The sequence below is a fragment of the Primulina huaijiensis genome, chromosome 13, assembly GCF_012295235.1.
Source record: "Primulina huaijiensis isolate GDHJ02 chromosome 13, ASM1229523v2, whole genome shotgun sequence".
Classification (NCBI taxonomy): domain Eukaryota; kingdom Viridiplantae; phylum Streptophyta; class Magnoliopsida; order Lamiales; family Gesneriaceae; genus Primulina; species Primulina huaijiensis.
The window spans coordinates 16,925,123-16,938,289 of NC_133318.1; the positions used below are offsets into that span (position 1 = coordinate 16,925,123).

Below are 13,167 nucleotides of genomic sequence, written 5' to 3' on the forward strand. Positions count from 1 at the left end.
TATATATTGTATGACATTGAATTTATTTTCTCAATAGTTTCTTGCGATTTATTTGACTTAAAATAAGAATATTTGCAAAATCTTGGCCCCCATCGAAGAACAAGATTTTGACAGCGCATTTACGAGATCCCACATGTTCATACTATTCTTCTATTTTATTTCTTTTTCTTTTTTGAAATCAGAGAATCATTAATTCGGGTCTAACAAATAACAATACATCAGATTGTCGTCTTATACTTTTTTTTTTAATTCTATTTTTTGAGATTTGTCACTCATTAATTACACAGATAAAATATAATATGTGTCGCAGAAAATTATTTCTATATAATTATGTTTTATGTAAAATCTGTTGTATTCAAATTTACAATTCTATTAAATGCTGCATGCAAAAAATTACTGATTCATATAGAACTTTCATCTCAAGTTCTCTACATTACATCTCTTGAATTTCTTGATCTGCCCCTTGTGGTACATTGATCATTAGGTATGAACTAGTTGGCTATGTCGATATCTAGTAACCTACTTAGAACGTCGACGATCTAGTAACCTACTTAGAACGTCGACGATCGTGTTTACTTTCTCTTAGAACGTCGACGAATTTGATTATCAACTCTTCGTGTTTACTGTCTCTGTTATACTTGTCTTTCTTCTTCTTCTTTTGTAAATAATTTCATCATCTTCTAACTTGAGAAATCGACTTTAATATACAAAAATGGGATTTGATTTCATTTGACAGCAGTCTTCATATTTGAGAAACATACCAGTAGTCATCATGTCTTCTGAGCATGTCCCCTCAAGAATCAACAGGTAAGAGAGTAAATATTTTCATCAAGTCGTTGCTCATTTATGTTTTTAAGGTAAGAATCAAGTGTTCATGTTTAACAGATAATCGTTTTTACTAATTAACAGATGCTTAGAAGAAGGAGCAGAAGAATTTTTCCTCAAGCCTGTGAGATTGTCAGATGTAAATAAACTTAAACCCCATTTGATGAGAACCAAATTCAAGAATATTATGGGAAATCAAGAAACGGAAGAGTCGAAGGAGGAAGAATCTGGAATCCGAACACAGAAACAGCAAAAAGTTGGATTAAATAAAAGTAATGTCATGAGGAAATCTAGTGATCATGAAGGGCTTTCGCTAGACGGATTAAGGCAAAAATACAGTGGTTTCACTGTAATTACTTTGTTATTATCTCTAGTGTTTTCTCTGTGTTTCTTGATTTTTGGTTGAGGTTTTTCGATTGTCGGATGGATATATATGTGTACATGGAGAATTAGATTAGGAGGATCAATAAAGGGTTCGTTTTCTGTATCATCTGCAATACTTGGAACAACGATATATATACTATGTTCATCTGCAGTGGCAAAGACAGAAATTACACATAAAAGCAAAAATTGATGTTTTCGGATTAGAGAAAACCCGTGTAAGTTCGTGGAGATCCGTATGTATGACCGGCTATTACTTTAACAACCCCAAAGAGTTAATTTCATGGATTGTTGACGCATCACGAATGATGTCAAAGTTGTCCGGCGAATACACTTTGACGCTCAAGACAGTATTCTTCCAATAAAAATTCTAGAGAACCTGAACATATACTTTAAAAATGAAGTGATTTGAGATATTTATAGATTTTCGGAGAGTTTTGCCGGCTTTGACCTCTATGATCACCTAATTGTATTTATGGGCCTTCATATAAACCTCAATAATTATTTAAATGAATTCACCATGCTTAGCTTTAACTTCGCCTCTGACCATCAAATGAAATACAGCATATTTTAAATTAGTACATGCTGTCACTAACGTCCACGAACAATAAGATTCAAATTTTTTTTCAAGACGGAAGCATGTTGAATCGATCTTGTATTAGATACAACATGAAATGTACTTGGGCCTGGGAAGAGAACTCGGGCCTTCAACTTTTATCTTCACGTCCCAAAATCTTACCATCCAGTAGCCCACCCATGTTTTTTTAGAGAGATGGATTCGCATAATTTGATTAGATTTTTTTTATACAATTACTTTTCTCTGACTGGTGAAATTTTAGCAACTGAATTATATGTTATTTTGTAATAAAATGTAAGAGATTCACGTAATTTAATGGTGTTCATAGTTCTTGTCTAGAGTTTTTGCATTTGGAAATCCCAAAAATACTAAAACTAACAAATATTTTAATATTTAGAAGCCATTAACTTTGCGAAAATCTCGAAATTTATAAAAATTCATAAAAGTTCGTAGACCACATATACATGACAAACTTGACATGAACGTTCAACATTATTTACAAACATTAATTTTTTTGGTGATTTATTTATGCAAATTTTGTAACCTAGACATATAATCATTTTTTTTATGACCTACTACCGCTACTTTTCAGTGCGCACTAAGTAAACCTTCATACTAACAAAATATCATTCAAATTACGTTAGTTAAACCCCACTGGAAAAATCATATGTAACAAACTCGTCCGAGAAGGTGTTCGTAAGAATAATCGAATTTCTGACTATTGATCAAGCGTTCACCTACTCTAACAACTCTGACAATTTCTGACTATATAATCTAATAAACTCTCCTCAACCATACAGTCTCGTACCTACACAGTCTTAAAATATATATGATTCCGATATGAGATTGATTCATTTATGCTTCATTAACCTAAAAACCTCTCATTGTATGTATAACCTCTTTAACATTGAAGATCACTCCGGTCGCAAACATATAATTTTTATGTATAATGAAAACGTGACAATTAAGGAAAAAAGTTGTGTGGAAGTTTGTGTTTTGACTAACCGCAGCCATATTTTATATTTAGTTGGCATATGAACTTTTTCCTTAATGGATAACGCCAGGTGATTTTTTTAATGCTAGTGCGTAGGATTTTCTTTGAGTTTATTGTACGCTGCGAAGAAAGAGTCGTACGTTTGTTTGGCAACAACATATTATTTGCTGGAATTATTATCTTGTGAAAAAAAAAAATTAAAATACATCGAAAGGCGACCAATTTGAGCAAAGCCCATCACTTCCTCTTCCCGAAAAATATTCTTTTGCTGTGTTGCAACCGAAATTGCTTTGTGAGGAAAAAAGTGGGAAAACCCCAACAATTTTCAGGTGAATTGGATTTTCCAGCCTGTAAATATTTGTGCTTTCACGTGTTTGTGAGGGTTTAATCTTTGTTTTTTCCATTCACTGTCTTCTGTGATTGTGGGATTTGCATGTGTGATTCTTTTTCTGTTTTTGATGATCTTTTCTTCCTGGAGCTTTTTTTTTCCGTTATCGTTTACGGGATCATAGCTTAATATTGGGTTTGAATTTTATTTTTATGGTGGCGGTGTTGAGCTTTTGCCAAGTTTTTGGTGATAATTTTTTCTCAGCTGGTTTTAGTTCTAGATGGTGAACCCTTATTTTTAGAATGCGTTCTTATTTGAAAATTTGAATGGTCTTCGTATTGGTTATGTGATTCAGGTAAGGGGATAGATATTGGGAAATGAGTTTTTTTCTTGCTTTGTTTGAATAAATTTTTCACAAAGAGAGAAAAAAAGGCGGAAACAACTAAGAAAGAAATTTGAAATATATCCGGGTAAAATTTTGAGCATGCGCTAGGAATTAGTTAGAACCAGATGATCTTTACTTTGTTTGAATTCGTTAAGACCTACATTCCGACTGCTACAATAAATAACCAGGATTTCCAGCCGCATTGATATTTTGTACTTCTAAGCACGAATTAGTTTGTCTTCTTCCTGTTGGTAAAAATCAGTTTTTTTAAGATCTGGTTTATGCAGGAGTATGATTGGGTGACATAAGCAAAAACAAGTACACAATACCAACTTAATAAAATATAAAGGGTTTGCAAACCAAGAGTTTTAGGCCATTTTGCTCTTGATTGATACTATGTTATTTATCATTTATACTACAAGGCACAAGCTCGAGCTCATGGGACCTTCCGTGCATTTTATATTGGCATAGTTGCCCCTTGTTACTATATTGTTATCCAGGGGTTTACTGTACTTGAATCTCCTAACATCTTGAATAATGGTTCCAGGCAGTGTAGAGTTCACATTTTGATTGATAAACGAAGTCAAAGTTACCGTATTCTGTGGCTGAGCTGTTGTGGCATGATATATTGGCCTCCTAATTTCATTGTATCAGTGAACTTGCAAAATGTCAAATGGAGATGTTAGAAGAGTCTCAGTACAGGATATACAGCTTGTAAGGTTCTATACATTGGTATAATTTTATTCCATTTGTGATTTTGTTATTCTGGTAAACTGTGCTCATTTTTTGGGGAAGAGATGGAACGTTATGTTCAGGCATGTGCTTTCAATTATTATGTTTAAGATAAGCATGAGCGTGGAAGTACAATAAAAGACTATGGTTGTAACTCTAGAGTGAATGTTTTTCATTTATTTCACCTGAAATTACGGTAAATATCTTCGTGCTACACTAACAACTATATTGTGATTTAGATAAATTGTTCGGAATTTAGTAATTTTTAAAACACATCTTTATGATATAAGAGTTTCTTAAGCAGTGGTAATGAGAACCGAAACTTCTGAAGTTGAGAATGTTTAAGTGTTCGTACACAGAATAATTCATTCCCTTTAATAAGCAGCTGAATTTAGTGCATGAAGAATCTGAAACATATATTCTGTACTGGAAGGTAGAGGAATTGCTTGTGCAGAAAATTTTAATTTGTTTTATCAAGACAATTATTATATGCATAATATATATGAAACAATTTTAGTAGTTACTCAGATATTGTGATGTGTGGACATATCTGATTATGGAATGGATAACTTGTTTTGGGCTACATAAAATTGTTTTTTGGGCTATAAAAATTGTTTTGACTAGTTGACTTGTGCCTGCTCTGGTGTGTGATATAGATGGTATTGTCTAGTCAGGTTCGATCATCGAATCTAAAGCTATATTAATTGGTACTAAAAAGTGTAATCATTTTCGCAAACCTCTTGTTCTCTCTATGGTAACAGGTTCAAAATCTCATAGAAAGGTGTCTTCAGCTTTACATGAGTCAGGGTGAAGTTGTGAGTACCCTATTACAGCAGGCAAAAATTGAGCCCGGCTTCACTGAACTTGGTAAATCATTTCCTTTCCTCTTTTTATTTTTCCTCCTCCGGTTTATGCTTGTTTTTAGGTAGTTGATTTAATGCATTGTGCTTAAGAATCATTCTTACATTAGCTACATCTAGTTATTGGTAAATTTCTTATCATAACGTAATTATTCACTTTAAGGAGACTGGAGTTGCAGAGAAATTTTGAAAAATGGCCATCTTCTGAATATGTTAAAAATATATGACCTTCTGTATGAATTTTTTTAAATTTTGAACTGTCCCAGACCTACATATTACAATAATTCATTCTCTGCAATTCTTTGCATTCGTCTTCTATCTTCTACAAATCTGCACATTTGTTGTTAACTCCAGGACATTATAGCTATCCTCGGGTTGGACGAATTATCCGGAGATGATCGTTTAACTGTAGCAAGAGCGTGAAAAATTGAGTGTTTCTTATCACAAAACCTTTTTGTAGCAGAAGTATTTACCAGTTCTCCAGGTAAATATGTTGATTTAGTAGAAACCATTAGAGGGTTTCAATCGATCCTTTCTGGAGAATTAGATGGTCTTCCTGAACAAGCCTTTTATTTGGTAGGTAATATTGAAGAAGTTACCACGAAGGCTGTGAACTTAGAAATGGAGAGCAATTTGAAGAAATGACCTTAAATCTTTGTGACATTTTACAATCACTTATAAAGTTAAAAGTCATTCACTGATCTCAAGATCATACAAAGGAATTAAAGTCCAGTACTCCAGGGAAATGAATCAATCTCTCTTTCATTTAAGACTAGTTAGAGCATAAGGATTAGCGCGTACATGGTGGTGATGTGGTCGAAAGTTCCTTTATCTCTTAAACCATTCATCATGGTCTAAAACTATCTGGATCCCCCAGCACTGTGATATTACTGTTCTTCGTATCGCAAAGTTTCAGCTAACATCTGATGGGCTTGTAACACTTAGTTTTGATCAATGTATTTTATTTCAATAGGCCGCTAGCCCATCTACATGTTCTACTGAGACGAGAAAAACTCAAAGTCAGGGCTTTCACAATAGGGTTTGAGACCTGAAAAGACGAGATCAACCTTCAAACATACTCCTTATAGAAATTCTCATGTCTTAGAAGCTGGAAAGAATGTTTGAGTTTCCGGGCCTTAACTTGTTTCTTGCAAAATAGATGACAAACCACAACTTTATTCTATCTAAGGTAGCTTCTCTGGTGATTGAAATACAATTTATTTTGAAATTTTTTTTATTCTTATGTGACATTTGAAGGGGATTTTTGTGTCTTTATTCTTTATACCATTCCATAATTGGAAGTTTAGTGTGTGAGTTTTTGAAATAATTTCTGGGTCGTATTCCAGTGTGGCAGAAACTTGAAGCAGAAAATCAGGATTTTTTCAAGGCATATCATATGAGGCTGATAATTAAGGACCAGATATTACAATTCAATCAACTGCTGGAAAGACAAGTTGAACTAATGCGCCAAATATGTTCAACCGGAGCAACTTTTATTCCTCCATCAAATGGATCTCATATTCAATCAAGTAGGTCTGCTTTTAATCAATAAGTTTGATGTATGATGCACAAATAGTTTAAAACATGGCAAAGTATCACGTCGGATGCTACGGATACTTGGTAGGGGTGTATCAAATACTTTAATTAGAGTTTTTGAAATCAAAATAGAAAAATATGGATTCTGTATTGGACTTGGCTGATGGCCATGTGTTGATTGCTCTGGTTACTTTTAATTTTTAATTTTTTGAGAATTTTAATGTTTTTATTAAAATAATTAAAAATTAGAAATAACTAGAATTGAGGAGCAAAAAAGTTTATACTGAATTTGAATCTATTGACGGTGTATATAACCAAAACCGCAAGTATCTCTCATGATAATTTAGATTTGAAGTCATTGTTTAAATAGTTGGTGCATAACATAGTGACTAAAAATAGTAATACATATGGACAGTTAGACGTTTGTTTGTTGAATTTTATGTGTCATTTGCTTTTATGTTTGGAGTGTCAAATTGAATTGTATCTTTATATATGTGGATTTGAATATGCACAATGTTTGGAACTATTGTATTATGTGTTGGTTTTAATTTTTATAATGTACTCAAATTATATTCGAAGTATTATTGCTGGTTTGCTTGGTATTTGTTTATTCTTATGTTTGATCTATACACACATATATGCATATAATACACACACACATGCGCGAACGAGTCCCATGCCTGGAGCTAAGGTACTTCCTTTACATGAATGAAATACTTTTTTTACTTATAATATACCTTTATATCGGAACTTCAATATTGCTTTGACGAGTAAATATATTTATCAGCAATCATATAACTGTTCTGACTTGAGAAGTAAATTTTGTTTTGCATGAAACTAAGCGTACCAAGCCCCACGACCTACTGGATTATCTATAAAGCCAGAAAACATGCTCCAAGCAATGAGTGTCGTACCTAATGCTTACACTAATGGGTCACCGTCCATGCAACAATGCATGCAAGTTGCTGTCAACATGATGAGTGATGCTGGAAGGATTGATGTGCCATCAAACACGATGTCGGTTCAGGGTTCAAACACGGTAATGTTGCGAGGCATGAATGGGGGGATAATCAAATCAGAAGTTGGCTATGGAGGTGATTCCCCATATATGTTTGGTTCAGAGAGCAATCTTCTTGAATCTCGTAATGTGATAGGAGAAGGATCTGTGCCTCACTTTGATGGTGTAGAACCCAGTTCACACACTCTGAATGAGACTATATTAGACCCAGAGATGAATACATTTGGATTCTTGGGGCAAATCCCCCGGAACTTCAGTTTATCGGACCTGACAGCTGATTTTTCTAACAGTACGGGTTAGTGTTCTGCAATGATGAACTCCAATTTTTCTGAGTAGTTGATTTCATGTGTCATGGCTTATATGTTTTACTAAATCTCTGCAGATATACTGGAGAACTATTCGAAATCTCCATTCCTGGGAACCGATGCAAATTTCATGGGCCCTCGTCTCAGGGATGACCAGCAAGGTAATCCTATTCCCCGCTTCGTATTTTCTTTTTTACGATATAGGCATGGTTCCTGAGGAAAGAAAGAAGAAAAGGAAACAAATAAAATAGTTGTGTTTTGGTTTGCAGCGGACATAAGGAGGTTGGACACTATATCAGAGGGTTTAAGCTATCAAGATTTTGGCGTTGAATGATTTTCAAGGTACTCTTCTGAACCATCACTTGTATAATAATTCGAATTGTGGCCAAATACCTATCTACCATACCAGTTCATTAACTTCTATTTTTGTGCATATATGAATATGTTCTTTTGCTCTTGCGATTTTGTCGTTGCTGGGGCGAATCCTTGGCTGACTTGAAGTTTTTGTAAATAGGTTTCAAGATTTACTAGAGAAGCATAATGGTTTCAAACTAATTGAAGGTATCATTGATTGGTGTGTGAGTTCATAGGATTAAGCAAGAAAGTAGCTAAAGCTTGTACATGTGTATCAGTTTCTTTTCTTGCATTAGGATCCTCCTACACTCTGATTCTTGACATCGTCTACTATACTTAGTGTTACCCTTTATGAAGTTAGTTTGCGAGCATCTGCTACATCCACAGTTACACTTTCTGTCATACTAATTGAATTAATCACATCTGATCCAACTCAGTTTTTAAGCAATCAAACATTTCATCAACTTAAATAAACTATGAACCCTGGAAATATCCTCATATAGACATAAAACCGAACCTAGTTTTAATCAATGATAATGTTGGAAATCGATTGGACTTGAATTTACTCACTAATTTAAGTGGGTTTGTCTACTTCCCATCACTACAAGAAGTTGAGGAGCCTTTCTTTATACAGAAATGGATCGGCAAAGATAGTTTGAAGTGTGTTGTTGATGTGAGAAATGGTTTAATCAGCACACACATGGAATGACCCCGTAGGGTTGATCAAATTGGCGCATGGCATGTGCGCGCAAGCAGAACCCGTAGACCGTGGTCGCAATCAAGGAGTCTTGCTCTTGGTATGGAAATACGACCATGATGATTTGGAGTGAATTGATAGTGTTAAAGATATTCAATATGGATGACACATTAAGTTTTTGAGTGAAGTAACTACAAATTGTGTGGATGATTGAATGAATTATGAATATCCATTAATAATTACTACGAGGTTCATTGAGTTGCGATTGGATGGATCGATTTCTTTCACATTGAAGGGGGGACCCCTAAGGATGTGGACCTTCATAAATTGAACAACTTATAATAATAATTGAGTCTAAAAATGTGATTTTATTCAAGAATGAGAAGTATGACTCTTGAAAACGATAAATAAGTCTCCATTCCATTCCATTTAGCACGTGTACTTCGAATAACCAAAAGTTACCATTAATAAATAATAAAAAAAACTCGTATGTTGGTGTGCATATCTATTTGAAAAATAATTGAAACGTGATGTTTAGGATATTGTATGATTTAAAATATTTGAGTTTCATTATTATCATCAGTTATAATTTTTGATAAATAATAAGTGCTCAATTCTATATTAATATCAGAATCGAAGTAACATGTTAGATTATCAGAAATTGTAAAAAAAATGTAGTTATTATGAAGATGATTGTTGAGCAGTCATGTTTTTATTTGGTACACTATCTCTACGCCATAATCATTAGTATATTTGACTACTTTCGAAATAATTGATCGAATGTGCTTGAAAAGAAAACTCATAATTGAATTCTTTAAATCTTTTCACACCGATTTCAATCTTCTTCATCTCTAATCTAGAAAGCATATTATTAGGAAAAATAAAATCGATCATAGCTCAAATAATTGTCTTCACCATGTCATGGGCATGGTGAATGACGTTGCGTACTCGTTAGCTTTTTTTATTGTTTGTTTTTCTTCACTTTTTGTGTGGAAGATTGAGGATTTTTCTATTTTATTAGTAAAATTTGTAATCAATGACTTTTTTGGTTATGAATAAAATTATAATTTTTCTTGTCAAAAAAAAAAATTTTGTCTTCGCCATAACTCGTGCAAAAAGTATATCCTACCATTATTACATTTACACAATTAATTTTGAAGTCAACATAATCATCATATATTAAAATTATTTATAAGATTATATTTCGAGCAAACGAAAAACATATTAGCTTCACAATACTATGTAAAATATATGAATAAAACAAAAAGTCAAATATAATTGACCAAACTAAGGATCCCCACATCCACTAATTGGACGATCAGATGAATTTAAAACCATTTAGTTATAACTTTCAATCAACAGACCTTTTAAAAAGTGATAGCAAGTTTTTTAGAGTATTTATTTTATTGTATTTTTTATTTTTTGTAATTTTAGTAATCTTTAAAAAATAAATTTTTTTTAGTTTAATCGTTTTTTGATGAAAAGTTGATTTGACATCAATAGAGATTAAAATTACAAAATATCAAAATATACTAAGATTAAAATTTGATAAAATATATAACTAAAATCGAAAAATATATATATATATATATATATAAACAAAAATGTAATTTTATTTTTTTATAATTCTAATATATATTATTACGTTTGACAAATAAATATTTTTAAATTTATAAATATTATTTCGAGAATTTTTCATTTCGATGAATTTATGGCAGTAATCAATCGACACTTGATGATGATTAAATCCTGCATTAAATCCTGGTTTCCTCTTCCCCGACAATCGCTCCCGCCAAACGTTTCTCACCGTTGGCTTCCAAATATCTCTACAAAATCCCAACTACATAGTTGACTAAAATTGCAGAAAATTTAATGAAACACAGAGAGACTCAACAATCGTAGTTGTAATCGTGATCTGCGGAAACAAAGGCGTTAGCTTTCATTTTCTTTGTCTCAGTGTTTTGTAAGTCCGATTCTTGATCTTAATAATGGGCTGCACAGCTTCTTGTCCAACTAATTTCATAACTCAAAGCAAGAATCCCTCCTCCAATTCTTCTCCAACTCATTGGAATTCGCGGTCTGTTTCTCCTTATTACTCATTTTTGGAGCCTTCTGCTACTCCTGTTTCGAGGACCCTATCTCTTCCCACCCCTTTAATCCATCATCCACCCTTGAGGGAAGGAGATTCCAACCACTTTGTTTCACTCACTTCCACTACTTATGGATCTCTGGTGCTCATTAACCCGCCGGATCCCATTTTCAAAGGCCAAGATTTTGATCATCCAGTGGTCCCGACCAAAAAGGTTCAAGATTTTGGAAATTCTGAGGACCCTCTTTCTCCAGATTCGGTTATCAATACGTGGGAGCTCATGGAAGGCCTTGATGAAGAGGAGTTTGATTTTCACATGGTGGGCTACCCCTGAAATCCAGGTAAAGCAGAGGTGGATGACACTGAAATATTGAGTTCCTATGAATTTGTTGAGGAACCGAAATATAAGCCTTTGTGGAAGCATTTATCCGATGAATCATTGCTGTCAAAAATCGAGTCTGATGATGGATTTTCCAGTTGTGGAAATGGCATGTCAAAGCCAGAAAAGGTTGACTCTTTAGTTAGTGATGAATCTTGTGATTTATCTGGTCCCGAGGACAGGATTGTGTTGTATTATACTAGCTTGAGGGGCATTAGGAAGACTTATCAGGATTGTTGTATGGTTCGAGTGATCTTGAGTGTCTTTCGAGTGTGTGTAGATGAAAGGGATATTTCGATGGATTGTTCATATAAGGAGGAGTTGCAGGACGCATTGAAAGGGAAGGCGGTGGTGGGATTGCCACAAGTGTTTGTTAAAGGGAATCACATTGGCGGGGCTGAAGAGATTAAGCAGCTCAATGAAACGGGAGAATTGGCTAAGCTTTTGAAAGGTTTTCCAGTTATGAATTGGGGTTTTGTATGCGAGAGTTGTGGAGATGTGAGGTTTGTGCCTTGCTCGAATTGTAACGGGAGCCGGAAGGTTTATGATGATGAAGAAGGGAGTTTGAGTAGGTGCCCCGAGTGCAATGAGAATGGATTGACTCGGTGCCCGTTTTGTTGCCCTTGAGTTCAATTGCTCACAAATTTACACTATTTCTTTGGCAATTGTTTGTGATTATATATCTCTACGAGAGGTTGCTGTGTTTGTGTATAATTGTTCAAAATATTAATGAATGTTGTGTAGCTGTGGCTGTTCTTTTTTCCCGATTATCATTTTGATAATATTAATCAATAAAGACTGCATGAAATCAAGCAATATGTAAATGCTACCTGTTGTTTCATCTACTCTCTCGTGTTAATAGATGATAGATTCATTTGCACATCGTTTGCTGCTTTCTTGGCTTTGGAGTCACTGTCGTTGTTTCGTGCAAACCTGAGTTTAATGCCCCTTTACTATAGGACTTGCAAATATGAAATTCTTGAATCATTTCTTCGTCATTCTGACTAGATTTCCTTGTTACTCGAGTGTGTATTATTATTACCATTTCTTCTACATCTATTTTAAGGGCTTGCACATGCTGAAAATTAATGTTCTTTCTCGTTTCTAGGCTTCATTTATAACTCGAAATGTCCCATGCATTGTTCTCGAGTCCATCCGCAGCCGCAAATGGAAACTCGATAGTTTCATACTTATGGTCCACCAGTTCCGGTTCCCAGAACGGTTCCGAATCAATGCTGTAGAATCTTTGGAACACCGAGTCCACGCTCGGGTTAACTTCAGGCACGGTGTAGTAACACCATGCCGGCAATTACTCCATTCGGGTTTTTAACAGTCCATTTGACTTGTTTTTAGAATGTGGAGATATCAAACCAGTGCATGGCCTGAGCTATTGTTACTAAAACATCACTGCATTGAGATCCGACCTGGGAATCGAGTTCGGAATCGAACATGTTTGGAGAAGTACATTTGTATGTTATGTTTGGGAGGTTGGGTGCGAATTCTAGTCGTTTTGGGCTTATGTCTGTTGCTATTCTTGTAAATGTTTGCTAGCTGTGTTGAATGAAGCAATCTCAATTATAAACAAGATTGGTTTTAGAGAACCATATCAGCTGTGTTGTTTTCATTTTCTGATTAATTTTAAATTCTTGCATTAGTTGTTTTATTTTCCATTACACTGAGTATTGATGTGTTAGCAGCAATTTTTAT

At 34.2% G+C, this 13,167-nt stretch overlaps 1 protein-coding gene, 1 long non-coding RNA gene and 1 pseudogene across 3 annotated transcripts; all 3 read left to right on the plus strand.

Annotated features, from left to right (window-relative positions):
• The first annotated feature begins 208 nt into the window (after positions 1-208).
• LOC140991711 (uncharacterized) lies at positions 209-1,139 on the plus strand. The gene is made up of 3 exons (XR_012177943.1): positions 209-465; positions 496-807; positions 910-1,139. It is a non-coding gene; the product is annotated as an uncharacterized lncRNA (long non-coding RNA).
• A 1,825-nt stretch (positions 1,140-2,964) lies between these two features.
• Positions 2,965-8,666, plus strand: LOC140991911 (uncharacterized). 2 transcript variants are annotated; one of them, XM_073462078.1, is made up of 8 exons: positions 2,965-3,106; positions 4,038-4,222; positions 4,984-5,089; positions 6,429-6,611; positions 7,461-7,931; positions 8,019-8,102; positions 8,211-8,283; positions 8,456-8,666. In XM_073462078.1, exons 2-7 carry the CDS (start codon positions 4,157-4,159, stop codon positions 8,273-8,275), a joined length of 975 nt encoding a protein of 324 aa, XP_073318179.1. In that variant the 5' UTR covers positions 2,965-3,106; positions 4,038-4,156; the 3' UTR covers positions 8,276-8,283; positions 8,456-8,666. The 2 variants fall into 2 exon arrangements, with proteins under 2 accessions (XP_073318179.1, XP_073318180.1); XM_073462079.1 differs by having other exon boundaries at positions 4,038-4,204.
• Positions 8,667-10,774: 2,108 nt separating this feature from the next.
• On the plus strand, positions 10,775-12,342 carry LOC140956380 (uncharacterized protein At5g39865-like; annotated as a pseudogene).
• Positions 12,343-13,167: the final 825 nt, after the last annotated feature.